The sequence below is a fragment of the Camelina sativa genome, chromosome 15, assembly GCF_000633955.1.
Source record: "Camelina sativa cultivar DH55 chromosome 15, Cs, whole genome shotgun sequence".
NCBI classification, from domain to species: domain Eukaryota; kingdom Viridiplantae; phylum Streptophyta; class Magnoliopsida; order Brassicales; family Brassicaceae; genus Camelina; species Camelina sativa.
In genome coordinates, this window is record NC_025699.1 from 10,643,393 (window position 1) to 10,660,910 (window position 17,518).

Consider the following 17,518-nt stretch of genomic DNA (forward strand, 5'->3'; position numbering starts at 1 on the left):
TTGCTGTTTGTGTTGTTTTGTTGCTTGGGTTCGTTGTTTTTGTGATTCCCAGTGATTTCTGAGGTAATTGGGTGAGTTTGAGACGGATTCGAGATGATTGGGAAGGAGAGTTCGATGTTCGGTTTCGCGCAGATCGTGTCTGCAGAGGAGGCATCGATCGACACTAGGAAGCATCGGTCGACACCATTTGGAGTGGCATCGGTCGACACTGTTTAGCATCGGTCGACACCATTGTTTGTAGCATCGATCGACACCGTGAGGCATCGGTCGACACTGGTCTCAGTCGAGACTTGTTTTCCTGGTTTGATGTATTGTTGTGTGTTGTTTGTTTTGCTTAAACTTGAGGGTCTCATATGCTTGTGTGTATAACCCAGTAGATGGGAGGACGGCCTCACTAAGTATTTATGATAATACTTACGCATCTCAATTGTTGTTTGTGGTGTGCAGGTATGTGACGTGGAATCATGGCGATGAGGAGGAGGATGAACTAGGGTCTCGTTTGTGTGTTGTTGGTCTTTGTTATATTGTTTAGGATGGAACCTTGGATAGAGATATGTTAGGTTGCTGGATAGAATGGATAGAAATGTTATTGTATTGGTTTTGTATTATTGATATGTTTCCGCTGTGCATGTAATTGGATGTTGGTTTAATATTGGTTGGTTACTGTGTGTGGGTTGGTTAATTAAGTAGTATAGGATGCTTAATTATATATATTGTTTTTAATTAAAAAAAAAAAAGGGGTCGGGTTGTTTCAATAGGTTTGTCCGATAATGAATTTAATATTTCTATGGTCCGTAGAAAATTCACCCTACAAAACCACATGAATAATGTATGCATTCACCTTGCTTGAAATTGTAAACCTCGTGGATAACAAACATTTCAATAAATCATTTTTTCTAATATGTAAGATATACATTTTAAGGGATTGGGTAAGAGATTATTTTCGGTTATGATATTCTGAAACTATATAAAATATTAAAATCTACTCAACATTTTTGAAATAATCATCGTAGAGTAGGCACGTCCCGTTCTAAAGTTGACGCTTATTCAAATTAGTGAGATTTTGAGAAATGAATATAGCTACCAAAAAGTTAATATTTTAACTCGTTACCCAGTTTTTTTTTATGTTATAATGCTTTTTTTTTCGAATTACACGTTCTTATCTTATACCTGCTATAATTAGTCATGATATTTGAAATAGATAAGTCTATGAGACTTTAAAAACCCGTCTCATCTTCTATTTTATCAAGAATAGTTGTCATATTTTTATTTTTTTGATAAAAATAGAAATATCTATGGAAATGTTTTTATGATACATAAAATTAAAATAAAAATTACTTAATTCTAAAATGTGTAAACATCTTTTTGTTTTGTTTGATTGACAGAATTTAAATAACACATAAATTAAATGAAAATTAAATAGACAATGTGAATTTACAATTTGTAATTAGTTTATAAAATGTGTTATTAAAGTTTTTCATTATGGGACATACATATCTACACCTTATGCTATATGTTGTGTGGATGAACACACAAATATACTATACAAATACGTGTTGTTCTCTTCTATATCTAAAGTTACCGTCAGTTTAATTATAAACAATGACATGAGATGAGACTATGAGAGTCAGAGATTCAGACCTGCATGTACGTGCGGGGTTAGATTTCATAAACTAAGTTTGTTATAAATTTTGAAATATATTATGTATGTGCCAAAAAACATTTATATAAAATATGTTTGTATATAGTTTGAAATTATTTTGAAAATGTTAGTTTGTTTTAGTTTGTAAAATATCCAAATCCAAATTTTCCTAAAATTTCAGGAGTATTTTCTTGAAACTATCCAAATCCGATCATATATTAGATTTCCTAATCATAATCAATCAAATCACTAATATTACTGGTTTGTATGATAATTAGAATATTTTCAAAAGATTGAGATCTCTTTATATAAATATTTTGGCAACAAATTATATTTGTCTAATTCTTGTTTCCTAAATTCTTATTATCTCGACAACAACATTTTGGAAACTCTTTAAATTGAGGAAGCTATTAAATTTATTTACGTTTTTAATTTAAAATTTTGTGATTCTTGTTTCCTAAATTATAGTTTCGGCAGAAGACTCTTTGATACACGATCCGTATAAGATTTGGCTCCGACTTTTTGGCTAAATGTAACCCATGTAATATCTGTTTGGATAGACGATTTACATATCCTTATTCTGTTTTCAGTGGCATTTCATTGTAATAATGTCTAACCCTATGACTTTTTATTAAAAATGCTTCTCTTTTAATAGTATAGATTTTAATTTTAAGTTTAGAATTGTATGTACACAATTGTTAATTTTGGTTGAATTCAATCAGACTGGAGCTGTCAAAACAAAAAGTGTTGCTCGAGTGCGACCTGTTTTAGCGACCTGTTATTTGTACAAGGATTTACATGGTGTTTATATGCGTTCCTACTAGATGAAATTGACTTCTACTATCTGATAATGATTATTTTGTTTTAATATTATATAATACTAGGATGTCGGTCCGTGCGTTATAGCACAGGAAAGTGAAAATTTTAAATAACTAACTTTGTTAATTTCACATTTCGAGAGAAAATTTTATGGTAATGTTTTAACTATATAAAAGTTATAAATAATGACTAAGATGATTTTTTTATCGGATCTCCCCGAAGGGACTAATGACTAAGATGAATTTACCAAATTAGTTATATAAAATATTTGTTATATATATAAAAATGAAAAATCTATTTAGTGACAATAAGAGAATAATGTTAAAAATATATAAATCTAGGTTGATTTAGATAATCAATTTTGAAAAATATTCACATAAAATAAGTTTTAAATTATTATTTTATTGAAATTTATAAAAAAAAAAAAAAAGAGAATCAGGGAGAAAGAGCTCATAGCTGCAACCAACCAAATTAACTAAAAAGATAAATCTTTGAAAAATTAGAAATCACAATTAATTACCTAAACTAATACTTGAAAGAGATTATCAATACGGGTTAGATGGAAAACGAGACCAAACAAAAGTTAGATGAATGAATCAATAAATAAAACAATCCAAATTTTTGCAAAGATGAGTGAATCAATGTTGCTTAATAAATTGAAAGAAAATAATACTCAGAATTTTTAAATTTGGAGGTGTTAAACAATACTCAAATAACAAAAACTCTTTTCAAGGTCCATAAATATATATATATATAAACAAGGGAGATTCTAAAAAATAGCACCAAAGTAAGTTTTTTTTCCAAACTTAGCACAACATCTCTAAAATTCCAAAAATAGCACCAATTAATCTTTCAAAATTAAGTCCTAAATTCAAAATACTAAACCCTACTCTTCAAAACTATACCCTAAATGTGAAATTGAGAACCCAAACCTAAGAAAAAAAATTCTAAAAATTAATTTTAAATACTTTAATGTGTTAAATAATGCTATTTTTGAAAATTTATGGAATGTGTGCTATAGTTGTCCATAAAACTTGTTTAAGTGCTATTTTAGGGTATTTCTCTATAAACAAAGAGGTGTGAAACAAAAATATGCGAAAACTAACAAATGTGAACATTGAAAGCTGGGAGCACGACGAAGAAACACAATTGTTGGATCCAAATATTGCAACTTTTAAGATCATTAACGAATCTAAACAGTTAGATGAGATAATAAAAACAATCTCATCTGTTATATTTAAATTGACCCCTAAAAGTGAGTTTGCTATAATATATAAACATATAAATCAATGATTTATTTATTAACTTGTAAGTTTAAAAAATACTCAGAAAACAATAAATTCGAAACTTATTTTTTGTATTCCATGAAAAGTTGGGGGTGGAACAAAGAAACAAAATTGTTAGATCGAGTCTTTGCAACTTTGGAGATCATTAACAAAGGGTAAAATCATTAATAATACTTAAAGAAAAAAAAAACTCTTTTTAGAATCCATAAAAATCTTTATATATATATAAAAACAAAGAGTGTGAAAACAAAGATGTGTGAAACAAAAAAGTGTGAAACAAAAAGGTGCGAAAACTAAAAATTTTGATTGTTTTATTTATTGATTCATTCATCTAACTTTTGTTTGGTGTCATTTTCCATCTAACTCGTATTTATCATGTCTTTCAAGTATTAATTTAGGTAATTAATTGTGATTTCTAATTTTTAGATTTATCTTTTTAGTCAATTTGGTTGGTTGCAGCTATGAGCTCTTTTTCCCTGATTCTTTTATTATTTTTTTATAAATTTCGATAAAATAATAATTTAAAATTTATTTTATGTGAATATTTTTTAAAATTGATTATCTGAATCAACTTAGATTTATATATCTTTAACATTATTCTCTTATTGTCACTAAATCGATTTTTCATTTTAATATATATAACAAATATTTTATTTAACTAATTTGGTTAATTCATCTTAGTCATTATTTATAATTTTTTATATTATACAGTTAAAATATTTCATAAAATTTTCACTCGAAATGTGAAATTAACAATGTTAGTCATTTAAAGTTTTTATTTTCCCGTGCGGTAACACACGGGCCGATATCCTAGTAATAATAAAATAAAAGTCTCAACTTTTAAAAGTTTTTTTGTATATACAACCAAAATTTTTACAGCCAAATTTTTATAATCAAAATCTCTACAACCACAAATAACAGTCGATCGGGACATAGACCGGAAACAATCAAAAGAGAAACAAAGAAATCATTATAATATACATAATATACTATTTTCAGGACTAAATAAAAAAACGTCCTTAAGTAAAATTTCAGAACAAAATTGGTGTTGATGAGACATGATATTGGTAGTACTACCTGATGACTTAATAAAGAAGTTGTCTCAACATAGATGGCACTTCATAACTTAATAAAGTAGTTGTATTTGGTTAGAAGTCTTTTTGATTGAGTCTCTGTGTAAGATGTTACAGGCACGAACTGGATCGCCATCTATGTCAGAAAACGAAGTGAACTAACCCAAAACATATTCGAATATTGAGGCGTGGAGAAAGAACCAAAAAATTTGATTCAATTCAATGTATGTTTGAGTTTGAGCCTTTAATCAAGAAGTGAAATACTCACATTCGTAGTCAAAATATATTTAGCTAAAACTTTTCTTACGGATGAACGAGATGACAGATTAAACTTGCAATGCTTAAATGAAATTTCTAAATACGGTCTATACCGAGAGTGATCATTCTAGACAATCTTCGTAGGCGACCGAAGTCTACATCTTTCAGCAGCAACCTAACGTCTTGTGACTCCAACTCTTCCTCTACCTTGAAGAATCTACGGTGAACTTCCTTGAGTAATTTTAAAACGTTGGCCAATCCACCGTTGTTTTCACTCTCGTCTGTTTTTTCCTCGGAGTGATGCTTTGACAATCGGCTTTCGAACCTAAAGTACTTGTATCTGCCAATCAACACTAGGTTACTCTTGTGATTAGGCCATGCTTTACGCGTGTCATCCACAATCACCACTCCACGTTCATCGGCCAAAACCAAATCAAGAGTCTTCGCATGAGGACTCTCGTTTCTTGTTATCACTCTATGCCCAAAATAAAGTTTCTTCGGATCAATCAGCTTCAAAATGGCTTTAGCGTATCTGCGAGTACCCTTTGTGTAAACATACATCGTGAACAGCTCGTTGGCTTCTTTCAAGAAGTCGCCAACAAAAGGCCGTAGCTTCAGCAAGTATTCGATGGTTATGGCCGGTATGGGATCTCCTCTGACCTTCATCTTCCACAGATCTTCTCTTGTAGTTGAACCCGCTTCTTCGATGAGATACTTCTCTGCTTCGGAGAGACATCGAACCCTAACGGAGTGAATAAGCGTGTGGTCCAAGTCAAGAACAAGGTGAAGCTTCTTCATGTTGAGACAAGAGAAGTTCGTTGTGAGACGCTTTGTTAACGCTAAAGCCTCTTGGCTTAGCTGTAAACCGTCGAAATGATAGTCGAGTGCTCGGCCTTGGCTATTTTTGTCTACCTTTGATCTGCAGACGGTGCAGACTCCATGACGAATGTACCAGTGACCACAGTTATCAGGAGACAACAATGAAAACGAGGGTTCTTTCTTCTGCCTTTTGGATTCTGGTCGTTCCGATGAAAGATCTTTATCTACCGACATGATTTTATCTGATCTTTGAAATGAATCCTTTTGAGAACTGATCCGAGATCTTGGAGCGAAGTTAACAACAACAACAAAAAAAAACCCTAATTTGATGAGAAACCTGGTCAGAAGAGAGACCGAGATAGTAGTGTAACAGAAACTCAGATCTCCCCTCTTTTTTTTTTTTTTGATATCACTGAGATCTCACTTGTCACGTATTTTACTAGCTTTGTTTAAAAAATAAAATCCTAAATCTGTATATCTTTTTTTTTGTTTTTTTGCTAAACCTTCGTTTTATTGGCTTATCTACTTGATAAGTCCATTTGTGGCAAATTCGTAAATACACTGCCATACACAATTTATACAAATGGACGTTGATAAGATATTGTAACTTGTTACTAAAAACGTTACGAAATTAACTCAAAGTCTAAAACCAACAAAAAAATAGATACCAAAATCGTGACGTAATTAATATTTCTGCTACTTTCCCCAGTCCGGTTTGGTTAGACTTATCATCCACTAAACCAAATTAAATTTTACATGAAAATTCTAGTACCTTGTGGCCTAACTGGAAACAATCAACAGAGAAACAAAAAAGTAACATTGTCTTTTCAGAACAAATGTTGTTGATGATGAGACATGATGTTACTACGTTGATGACTTAACAAAGAAGTTGTCTCAACATGTTTCAATAGAATCCTATAAATCTTGTTTCTTACCCTACGACAAGCCTCTGTTTCAGACTCTGTCATCATCATCATCACCACTTCCTCTTCTTCTTCTTCTTCTTCTTCTTTGTCTCCTTTAACAATGGCGTCTAACCAATCACTCACTCGTTTTATCTGATACATTGTTTCCCCTACTTGTTGACTGCTCATCTCTCTCCACTTTGTTCCATTACTAATCTCATCTAAATACTTCTCGACTCGGCTTAGATACCAACTTCTTCCTTCTTCCCTAAGCCAGTTTCTGAGTTCGCTTGATGCTCTTCCTAACCTCTCCTTTCTCTGTCCCAATTCCGAGTCAATTTCGCTTGTGTTACCTTCACGGTCTTCGATTTCTTGAGAAATTAGGGTAAGAGCCTTTCTCCCGGGGCTCTGTGTAGGCTTACTTGCAGATAAAGAAACCAGTTTGAGATCGGTAGCCAATGCTGATTTGATCCACTGAGTCGCCTTTTCGCGTCTCTCATCCCCTGTTTTCACTATGTTGGAATTGCAATGCTCTGTTTCTTCAGTTGATAGTGATTGAATGATGAGCCTGCTCTTGCTTAACTCATCTTGGAAACTCAAGAATTCTCCAATTCGTAGCTCTTGATTTTGATGATGTTGGTTTCTCTTGTCCGAAAGCTCCGAGTATGACCTATAACATTTCAGTTAGAAAATTTCTTGAGCAAGAAGATACAATTAGTTGTGTTGTGTCTCAATTAAAGTTTATGTACCTTAGACATTTGAGCAATCTTTCAGCAGCTGAAGCCTCTAACAAAGCTTGGGATGCAGCTCGAATAGCCGTATCTCTCTGTCTCAGAACGTCCTGCCAAATTCGTGAATGAACTCCCTTTTCAAACAGATAAATCACACATGTTTATGATTTGATCAAAAGCTATTATTAGTATTACTTACCTTTCCGAGATTTACAACTTTTGGAGGAAGTGAATTCCAGAGGATCTCTGTCTCCGTCCAGCTTCTTTTCCTCGATATCGAATCAGAGGATTCAAGGGTTTTGCTTTTAGGTGGAAGAAGGTTCTTACTCCTATTACTTCCATTTCCACAGCTTAAACTTTTAGCCCATCTTGGAGATGGTGAAACTACACCATCTCTTCTTCTTGTTCTACTACTACTTGACTTCTCCTCTATCCCTCCATAACTTCGGACAGAAGCAGAAGGCGAAGCCTGAAAATTTATTGAAAGAAAAACAAATGTCAGAATTTGTCTAAGGAGATGTGATTGCAAAAAGTCATTTTCTGTAAAACTTACAGCAATAGAACTTCGAGCTCTTGAAACATGTTTACTGTCATGATCATGAGTCTTAATCATGGATGGATCTAATGACTCTCTTCTCTTTCTATTATCACTCAAACCTATCCAGCTTCTTCTCCTAGCTACAGAAGATAAAGACGAAGAGCAACTCGAAACCATTGACTCTGTATCATCTATTTCTTCCATTACACTCGAAAGGTTTTTCGATAACCCTAAATCCGTAAAATTTAACTCAGAGACGCTTGAGTTATTCCATCTCGTTCTTCTTGGCCTCTTCACTTGTTGATCGTAGCTTTGCTCAATATCCGATATACCGCCACAGAACTTTTCGATCCTTTCTTTAGGGATTAGATCGATTGGATCACCGATGCAAACCCTTCGACCTGGAGTTGGTCTAATGCCTTTGATCATAGGAACCGGATAAGCAAACTCAAGCTTCTCGACGAATATCAATTGACCGATTTGTAACTTGTCGTAGAGAACAAGATCGTTCTCTTCTCGAGGCAATGAGACATACATTGAATGTGTTGAATCTGAAATTCTCAAGAAGAAACCTTTGTTTGGCCATAACCCTCCAGCTGCTAACACAGGGATTATGCTTCTTATCTGCAGCAAAACCGGTCTGTGATCGACGTCTCTTCGCACTTTCCCGACTCCCATTTCTTCTAGAAGCTTGAAAAGAACCCCTGATCTTAATTCTGCCATTGCTTGTAATTGTATGAGAAGAAACACAAAGAGGCAAGAACAGAGAAGGCGACGTTTCTCAATCTGTTGCATGCATACAGACAAGAACAAAGATTGGTGGAATCTAATGTGTTTATGTTTTGATTCTTCTCAAAATGGAGTAAAAGGGTTTTTGGGAAATCCTTAACTGCTTTTCTTCTGATCAAAAGCCCTAATGTGGATACTTCTTCCTTGACTGCCAAGCAATCAACAGCATTTTTTTGTTCCTGTTTATTATTAAGTTGTTTTGACAGTTCACTTTACTATTATTGGCCATTCTTGTTAAGTCAAATTAAGGAAAAACACAATTGATTTTTTGTATTGGATTAATATAGTAAATTAGAAAGAAAAAATAAATTAATTTCATTGATAATCATATTTATTACAAATTTAAATAACAGAAATATAAAATCAGAATTGTAAATGTTTCTTTCTTACATAAAATCAACAACTCCATGCAAGTTAAGTCTTTGTTGCTATATCTTGAGAAGAGGAATCTTTATTCACAAATTTTTGACCAAAACCTGAAGATCTCTGATCAAACATATCCATTACAACAGGTGGATTGTACTCTGATCTAGTTCGACGGTGAGAAGATCCATGTACTGAAGAAGATCCTTCACCTTCTTGTCCCATCATTAATGGTCGATAGCTTCGGCTCGATCCTACAGACATGGATCGATACATCTGATGATCACGGTTATGGTCTTTCTTGATAGCATGAATCAGATATGGAATTAACCCCTCCATGAAAATTATATTTTTCTGCAATACAAAACATATCTTATAGAAACCTACTATTTATATAATGTGGCATAAAAGAAGACAAGTTAAATTTTTCTTTGTATTATGTTGACTACTATATATCTCGGTTCAAATATTTGGATAAGAATTGACCCTGTTTGTGGCATTATACCAATTTTTTATTTAGGTTTTGGTCATAATTCATGATAGCATTACAGTATTGACTTTTGACAATAACAACTTTAGTAGAATCTGTGGGCTCTGTTGTTTTTTAGATAGAAACCGTTGAATCTCCCGCCAATCTAACGTTGAGATGATGATAGATTTGTTGATCACTGTTAGAACCGATAACAAGCGTGTGGTGCCCTGTGACTAGTTTCCTTTTACCGTTAGTATCCACAAGGCTAAGTTCTTTGCAGACATCAAACTCAATGGTAACTTTCTCTGTCATGCTTCTCCCAACTTCTACTCTCTCAAACCCTATCAGTTGCGTCTGTGGCACGCCACCACCCACCAAAGACTTTGAACACTTAGGTGGTTTCCAGAACATGAGCACCACATGGCTTCCAGACCGTAGCCCGTGGTTCTTGACCCCGATAACGATTCGGATCTTGAGATCGTGGCAGTTTACGGTGGAGATGTCGACAGATGTTGTCTTGTTTAGTTTCAAGATTGGATTGGTTTTGATGTGTATGAACGATGGAGCTGAGAGAACGAAAGTAGAGAAAGAAGAGTAGCTAAGTCCGTATCCGAAATTGTAAATCGGATTCCCTGTGTAGAATCTGTAAGATCTTCCAGGGAAACCGGAGGTTGAGTTAGGTCTCATGTTCATGTCTGTCATCGCAACCTTATCTGCAAACTCTTGTGAGTACCATGTCTCTGGTAGTCTCCCAGCTGATGCAACAACAAACACAAATAAGTACGTAAGTAATGGTGTCTAGGTTTTAATTAATTAGGGTTTAGGGTTTTAATAAGAGGCTTACAAGGATTGTAGTCACCAAAGATGACTTGAGCTATAGCGTCTCCTCCAGCTTGACCAGGGTACCCAACCCATAATACCGCGCTAATCTTGCTCAGATTCTTGACGAAGGAGATATCTATAGGTCCAGCAGACATTATGACCAAAACAACTGTTTTCTTTGCTGCATTAGCCACATCTCTCACCAGCTTTTCCTGATAACCCGGAAGGGTTAGGTTAACCCGGTCAAGACCCTCTGCCTCTACCGTCTGATCCAATCCAACCACCAAAACCGTCACATCAGCCTCTGAAACCGCCTTGACCGCTGCTGAAATCAGTGTTTGGTCACCGCATTTGACATCGTTACATCCCAGCTCGTAAACAACCTTTTCGGGTACATACTTTTGCAGCCCTTGTAAAGGGCTTGTGTACTTACAAGGCACACCCGCGTAGTTACTAATCATTACCTTTGTAGCATTTGCGTTTGGACCTATGACCGCAAGTTTTTTAACCGCGGTCTTTGACAATGGAAGATCTCCTCTGTTCTCAAGTAGTACAATCCCCTGCTTCGCGGCTTCCAGCGCAAGCATTTGATGGTCCTTGCTGCAAACATCAGACGGTCCAAGATGACCAAAGGGAAGCGATTTTGGATCTCCATCGAAGAATCCGAGCCTCATGAGAACAATGTAGTTGTAAATCAGCGCTTCATCAACTTCTGATCCGTTCAATTTCTTAAGCTTCACTGCATTCTCTGTGTACTTGCCTAGAAAATCTCCACAGTTCATGTTCAAACCTGTTTCAGACAGAACAACATAGTTTACTTCTCAAAGATCAAAAATGACATTTCTAATATAATGATTCTTTTGAGATGATCATCTAAAGTTTTTTGCCTGCTTTGAGAGCAATAGCAACTGCGTCTTCACGTGTCTTGGTGTAATGAATGTCGTCGAAATAGACCTGAATGGAATCACAATCCGAAACGATGTACCTGCGACCAGAAAGATTAAAAGAAATCAATACGCCATTATATAACTCGATCTTCAGGTCGAACTGGTTCTTGTTAAGGGGCAAGAAAGTAAAAAACGTTACTGACCCATCAAGACGCCATTGGCCTCGGATAACTCCACGAAGAAGATTAGGGTCTGCACAAGTTGGGATACCATTAACTCTGTTGTAAGAACACATCACACTGCTCACATCTCCTTCCTCTACACAGCTCTTAAATGGCGGCTGATACGTGTCTTCCAAGTCTTGATTAGTTACCTTCCCACCAAAACAATCACAGATACATCAACATTTAAGATCAATTCTAAGGAATTGAAATTTTATGTATTTATGTATTACCTTGGCGTCGAAGTGGAATCTATCGATGCCTTTCCAGTTATCAACATCGTAAGCAGTGTAATGCTTGCAGCAGCTAGAGACCTTAAGCCGCCGTGATTTTCCGGCGTCGTGAACGTCTTGTAAGCCCTTAACGTAGTTCACAGCGTATTTTGAAACAACGAGAGGATCCTCCCCTGGCGTCTCTTGACCACGACCCCATCTTGGATCTCTAAAGACGTTAACGTTGGGACTCCAATACGTTAGGCCAGCAAGTCCTACGTTGTGCATCGCTCGAGCCTCCGTAGAAACCACTTCTCCCATTTTTAGCCACAACGATGTGTTAAAGCTCGCTGCCGTTAATATCGTCGCCGGGAAACTAGTCGCTCCAGGCACAGTCCCGTTGAAACGCACCTTAGAAAAAAAGTCAAAAACGTTGGCGTTTATAACATAAACAACTCATGTATGATGTATGTTCATCATATTCATATATGTACAATTATGATGCTTTTACCCCTGGTCCAACGTCGGAGACGCCGTGGAGAGCTTCCGACCACCACTCGTACGGAGGAACACCGAGCCTTGGAACTCCTGTGGCTTTGTTTACGAGTTGCTGGACTTTTTCCGTGAGGGAGAGACGTGAGATCAAATCTTTGGCGCGTGCTTCATACGACAACGAGACGTTACAGAAACCGTACTTAGCCGTCGCAGGGGCATTTTTATCACATGCAAAGTTCTTCTGAGACTCGCATAGTGATGAAACTAGAGCTGCTACTAGCAGAGAGATATTCACAAATCTTCTTACACTCATCTTTCTATGTTGTTTTCTCTTATGGAATGAAAGACAGAGTATGGGGTTAGTTTTATAGGCGGGAAGAGAAGTTAATTAGTTTTACTACCGTGATATTTTTACTTCATTAAAGTTAACTTAGTGCTGGCTTTAAAACATTTACTTCAACTTTAATGATGACATAACATCACTTGTTGGTGAATATTTTAAAAGAGAAGTTAAATCTCCATGTGATGAAGTGTAAGAAGGACTAAGGACCATCTCTGTTTGTCTTATGATACTAAGATTTTTGTGTCTCCTAGCAGGTTCAATTAACCTTAAGTGTTGTAGTATTTAAGGTGTCAATCCAAATGGGATGTTGCTAGCAATCAAGATGTCATCAAGGAATCACAAGTTAAGCCAATTCAAAGAGTGTTTTTATCTAAGAGTCCTAGAATGATCAAAATGCGAAATGGAAATGAGTCACAGAACAAGAAACAAGAATGCATGACAAGAAGCGAAAGTGAATAAAAACGCAAACGATTCTAAGCATGAACAAACGAAACAGTTCCAAGAATGTAATAAAATCAGAAAGAAAGAAGTCCTAAGGATGGGGTAATTGATGTCGGTGGAGTATTCTAGTCTAAGGAGTGTTTAACATACCATAAGCAAAGTATCCCTAAACAATGAACATCACAACTTAGCTAATCCAATCTCTTGGCAAAAGCTACTCAGACGCAACCACTTCCATACCTAGCTCTCGCTAGAGAAACGTGGTCGAGCAGGCATGACAGACAAGTTCATTCGTGTCAACAAACATCCTAGACAACTAATCTCTTAGGCTAGGAACGTAAGTCTCTGGCACTAGTTGGTCAGACATTTCATCAAACACCTTTTGGGTGCGGAAATGTCTCGAACCTAGTTCCAATTGATCAGAGAGAAACAAGTAATTCTAACTCTAGTCCAGAAGGGAATTTTACAATCAAAGCTTAAACACTCTACATCCTAAGATCCTCCACCTAATCTATCCCATCCTCAGGAACTACCACACTACTCAGATCCGAAAATCATAGTCAAGGATGCAAACACAGAAATCATTGAATCAAGCATAATAAGATAGATAAAAATAAGATTAACAACTTTGTAGAAGGAATCAAATGCAAAATCTCAATAAATCTCAACGATATCGGAATACAAGTCTGAGAACGTGTTTTGGATGCTAGGTTAAAAACCTTCTGGGAACGAAAACGAGATTAAAAGATAAGATGTCTCCGCAAAGACTTAACAAAATGTATATATAGTAGTCCAACATGGAAAGCCCTAAAACTTAAAACGACAAGGTAAAGCGTCGGTTCGGTAATCTCCTGAAGCATGTGAAACCAAACGTCTTTCTTCCCGACATGTGCGATCAAGTCCATGTGCGTCGAATGGAATCCAATGTCATCATAGCTCGGATGGAAGGCTGAGGAGCATGGCTTGGACGGATAGCTCGGACGGAACGGAGATGGTGACAATGGCTCGGACGAGACGGAGATGGTGACCATGGCTCGGACGAGAATGAAGATGGTGACCATGGCTCGGACGAAACGAAGATGGTGACCATGGCTCGGACGAGAATGAAGATGGTGACCATGGCTCGGACGAAACGAAGATGGTGACCATGGCTCGGACGAGAATGAAGATGGTGACCATGGCTCGGACGAAACGAAGATGGTGACCATGGCTCGGACGAGAATGAAGATGGTGACCATGGCTCGGACGAAACGAAGATGGTGACCATGGCTCGGACGAGAATGAAGATGGTGACCATGGCTCGGACGAAACGAAGATGGTGACCATGGCTCGGACGAGAATGAAGATGGTGACCATGGCTCGGACGAAACGAAGATGGTGACCATGGCTCGGACGAGAATGAAGATGGTGACCATGGCTCGGACGAAACGAAGATGGTGACCATGGCTCGGACGAGAATGAAGATGGTGACCATGGCTCGGACGAGAATGAAGATGGTGACCATGGCTCGGACGAGAATGAAGATGGTGACCATGGCTCGGACGAGAATGAAGATGGTGACCATGGCTCGGACGAGAATGAAGATGGTGACCATGGCTCGGACGAGAATGAAGATGGTGACCATGGCTCGGACGAGAATGAAGATGGTGACCATGGCTCGGACGAGAATGAAGATGGTGACCATGGCTCGGACGAGAATGAAGATGGTGACCATGGCTCGGACGAGAATGAAGATGGTGACCATGGCTCGGACGAGAATGAAGATGGTGACCATGGCTCGGACGAGAATGAAGATGGTGACCATGGCTCGGACGAGAATGAAGATGGTGACCATGGCTCGGACGAGAATGAAGATGGTGACCATGGCTCGGACGAGAATGAAGATGGTGACCATGGCTCGGACGAGAATGAAGATGGTGACCATGGCTCGGACGAGAATGAAGATGGTGACCATGGCTCGGACGAGAATGAAGATGGTGACCATGGCTCGGACGAGAATGAAGATGGTGACCATGGCTCGGACGAGAATAGCTTCCAACGTTTCCTAAATACCTGAAATACTCCAAAATGCACAATGTATGCAAGGATGATGCAAGAGCTACCTAGACGTGCAAAGTGTATAGAAAAAACTAGAAAACGATGCAAACCAATGAGTTATCCTAGCTAAATGCATGATAAAAATAGGCTAAGGAGAGACAAAATATAGACATATCAACTTCCCCAAGCTTACTCTTTGCTTGCCCTCAAGCAAACAATCAAGAATAGAGTATGGAGAAGAGGTGTGAAGATGGGGTCTCAGAACCTAAAACATGCTAAATAAAATAGTTAGAATCAAGGTCCTTGTTTTTAGTTCTATGATGCATGGTGAAAGAACTCTATATTTTTTTTTAACATGCAATCCTATCAATCATTCCCTTTAACATTCATTAACAGAGAACCGTGAATCAAGCTAAGCAATGTCGTTGAACTCATTTGGCTAGGGTGAAGGGTTGGAGACTTAGATGGTCTCCTTCTCGAGTGGTTTCATCAATACATGACAAGGTTCTCTCACAAAAATGAGTTGAGCTTAAGAGAAGGCTAAAGGTTGAAACCAACTGATACATACAAGAGCAGCGTCCTGTCTACCCAAAGAACATTCCAAACCGAAGTTGGTCCTATCTCTACCCTTCATCAGAAACATCATCTCAAACCCATTCTTTCACTCTTTATACTTGGTCTTAGGGGAAGTTCACTTATTATCATTCTAGCAGATTGGGAAATCTTTATTATCACTATGGTTCTTTTTCTTTTCTTCTAAGGACTCTAGACATCATAAGCATTTTTACTTTCTTTCCTTTGTCTAATCTTTTCGTTTTATGCCCAGAACCAATAACTCATTGTTTTGCTCAACCCAAATCCTTTACTAGACTTGTAAACCTTGAAAACACATCCCCCTCCTAAAGACTTTCTCCCCTTTACTTTCTGTTTACACTTCACTTTTCTGCACAAATCCATACCCAATACCCAAAATCGAGTTCTCACCTAGTCCTACTAGTCCGGATAACGCGAACTAGAACTACACAGGATCCTACTCTTGTCGGTTAGAACCTAACACTTTCTAACAAGCTCAACTCGGAAAAAGGCCTGACATTCAAGAATACAATTGGCTTGAAAGAACGGTTGGTTAAGGGTGCGGGGAACTGTTCCAAAGATGGGAATCAGCTACTTGGATCGACAAGGGTGGTAAAAATGTGAAAGACAATCCAAGTATGTATATGGTATCCATGAGTTCAACTTCAATGCATAACAGGATAATTGCAAGTCAGGATTAGGTTCAAGTAGATAGGGAATGATATCAATTCAAAACATGCTTCAATCTTAAATTTTCAAGTTCAATCAACAAGCATCAAAGAACTAAGAACAAGGGCCTTGATCCTATCCTATTGAATCCAACATGCTAACAAGGTTACAATCATCATCAACCCCTATGCTAAATGCAACAACCCTATATGAATAAACCTAGACTCAATCCTAATATGCAATTGCAAACTACATGAACACTCTGTTTTTGTGGAAATTTTCGAAATTTTTTTTTTTAAATTTTTTTATGGTTTTTCTATACAAATAGATGGATGCAGACTCAAACATGATATGATGCAAAGATTTGAAATAAGAATCACAAAACACGACATTAGATACATCATCTCAAACCCTCCCCCAAACTTAAAATACACAGTCTCCTGTGTAAGAAAAATTTGCTGGAGGATTTAAGAATCACAATACAAACAATGCAGAAATGAAATGGTATATACAAAGGAAGGTAGGAGTACCTCAGTAGTAGAAAAAGGAGTCTGAGCTCGCCCAAGGAGCTGGTGCGTGGTACTGGCTCTGTCCTTCACCGTGTTCGGGATCCGCAGGAGTGGTCTCACCTGGTTGGTCGACTTGTTGCTCAACCGCTTGAGTGTTCTGATAAGTGCTCGGCTGCTCGTCGCACTGCATGTTGTCGACTCTAGACTCGCCATGGTCCGAGACTAATACTACCACATCCGTAGGCTGATAATCACCTTGCTGCCCAACTTGTTGCTCAACCTCTTGCTCAGCTTGAGCTGCAGAACGACGCGCTGATCGACGACTTGAGGAGGCTCTTGAACCACGCAAACCGCGTCCCCTTCTCTCCCTAGATTCATGTGATGAGTGGCGTGAAGGGACGGGAGAAGATGGGCGCTGTCGTGGCACATATGAAGATTGACGTGCGGGTGATGGAATCGGAGAAGGTGTTCGCTCTAGGTTCGCGGAAGGGCGTCCTGGCATTGGTATGGTATCCTCGGGGATGGACCTTGGGACCGCGGTTGTGGATGTCGAACAGCTAAACTTACGCATGAAGTTCATGACATTCTTGGTGAAACGGCTAAACGTTTTGTCT

General features: G+C 37.5%; 4 protein-coding genes across 4 annotated transcripts; all 4 read right to left on the reverse strand.

Annotated features, from left to right (window-relative positions):
• LOC104748337 (RNA polymerase II C-terminal domain phosphatase-like 4) lies at positions 5,175 to 6,272 on the reverse strand. Its single transcript, XM_010469998.2, has one exon. It carries the CDS (start codon positions 6,129 to 6,131, stop codon positions 5,175 to 5,177), a length of 957 nt encoding a protein of 318 aa, XP_010468300.1. The 5' UTR covers positions 6,132 to 6,272.
• LOC104746357 lies at positions 6,598 to 8,908 on the reverse strand. Its single transcript, XM_010467813.2, has 4 exons — positions 8,087 to 8,908; positions 7,733 to 8,002; positions 7,552 to 7,643; positions 6,598 to 7,472 (listed from the first exon to the last, which is right to left on the reverse strand). The coding sequence occupies exons 1-4, from the start codon at positions 8,864 to 8,866 to the stop codon at positions 6,725 to 6,727; spliced, it is 1,890 nt and encodes a 629-aa protein (XP_010466115.1). The 5' UTR covers positions 8,867 to 8,908; the 3' UTR covers positions 6,598 to 6,724.
• Positions 8,963 to 9,647, reverse strand: LOC104746356. The gene is made up of 2 exons (XM_010467812.1): positions 9,251 to 9,647; positions 8,963 to 9,039 (listed from the first exon to the last, which is right to left on the reverse strand). Exon 1 carries the CDS (start codon positions 9,560 to 9,562, stop codon positions 9,275 to 9,277), a length of 288 nt encoding a protein of 95 aa, XP_010466114.1. The 5' UTR covers positions 9,563 to 9,647; the 3' UTR covers positions 8,963 to 9,039; positions 9,251 to 9,274.
• Positions 9,641 to 12,670, reverse strand: LOC104746355 (probable beta-D-xylosidase 5). The gene is made up of 6 exons (XM_010467811.2): positions 12,349 to 12,670; positions 11,859 to 12,248; positions 11,608 to 11,777; positions 11,405 to 11,502; positions 10,540 to 11,307; positions 9,641 to 10,450 (listed from the first exon to the last, which is right to left on the reverse strand). The coding sequence occupies exons 1-6, from the start codon at positions 12,643 to 12,645 to the stop codon at positions 9,828 to 9,830; spliced, it is 2,346 nt and encodes a 781-aa protein (XP_010466113.1). The 5' UTR covers positions 12,646 to 12,670; the 3' UTR covers positions 9,641 to 9,827.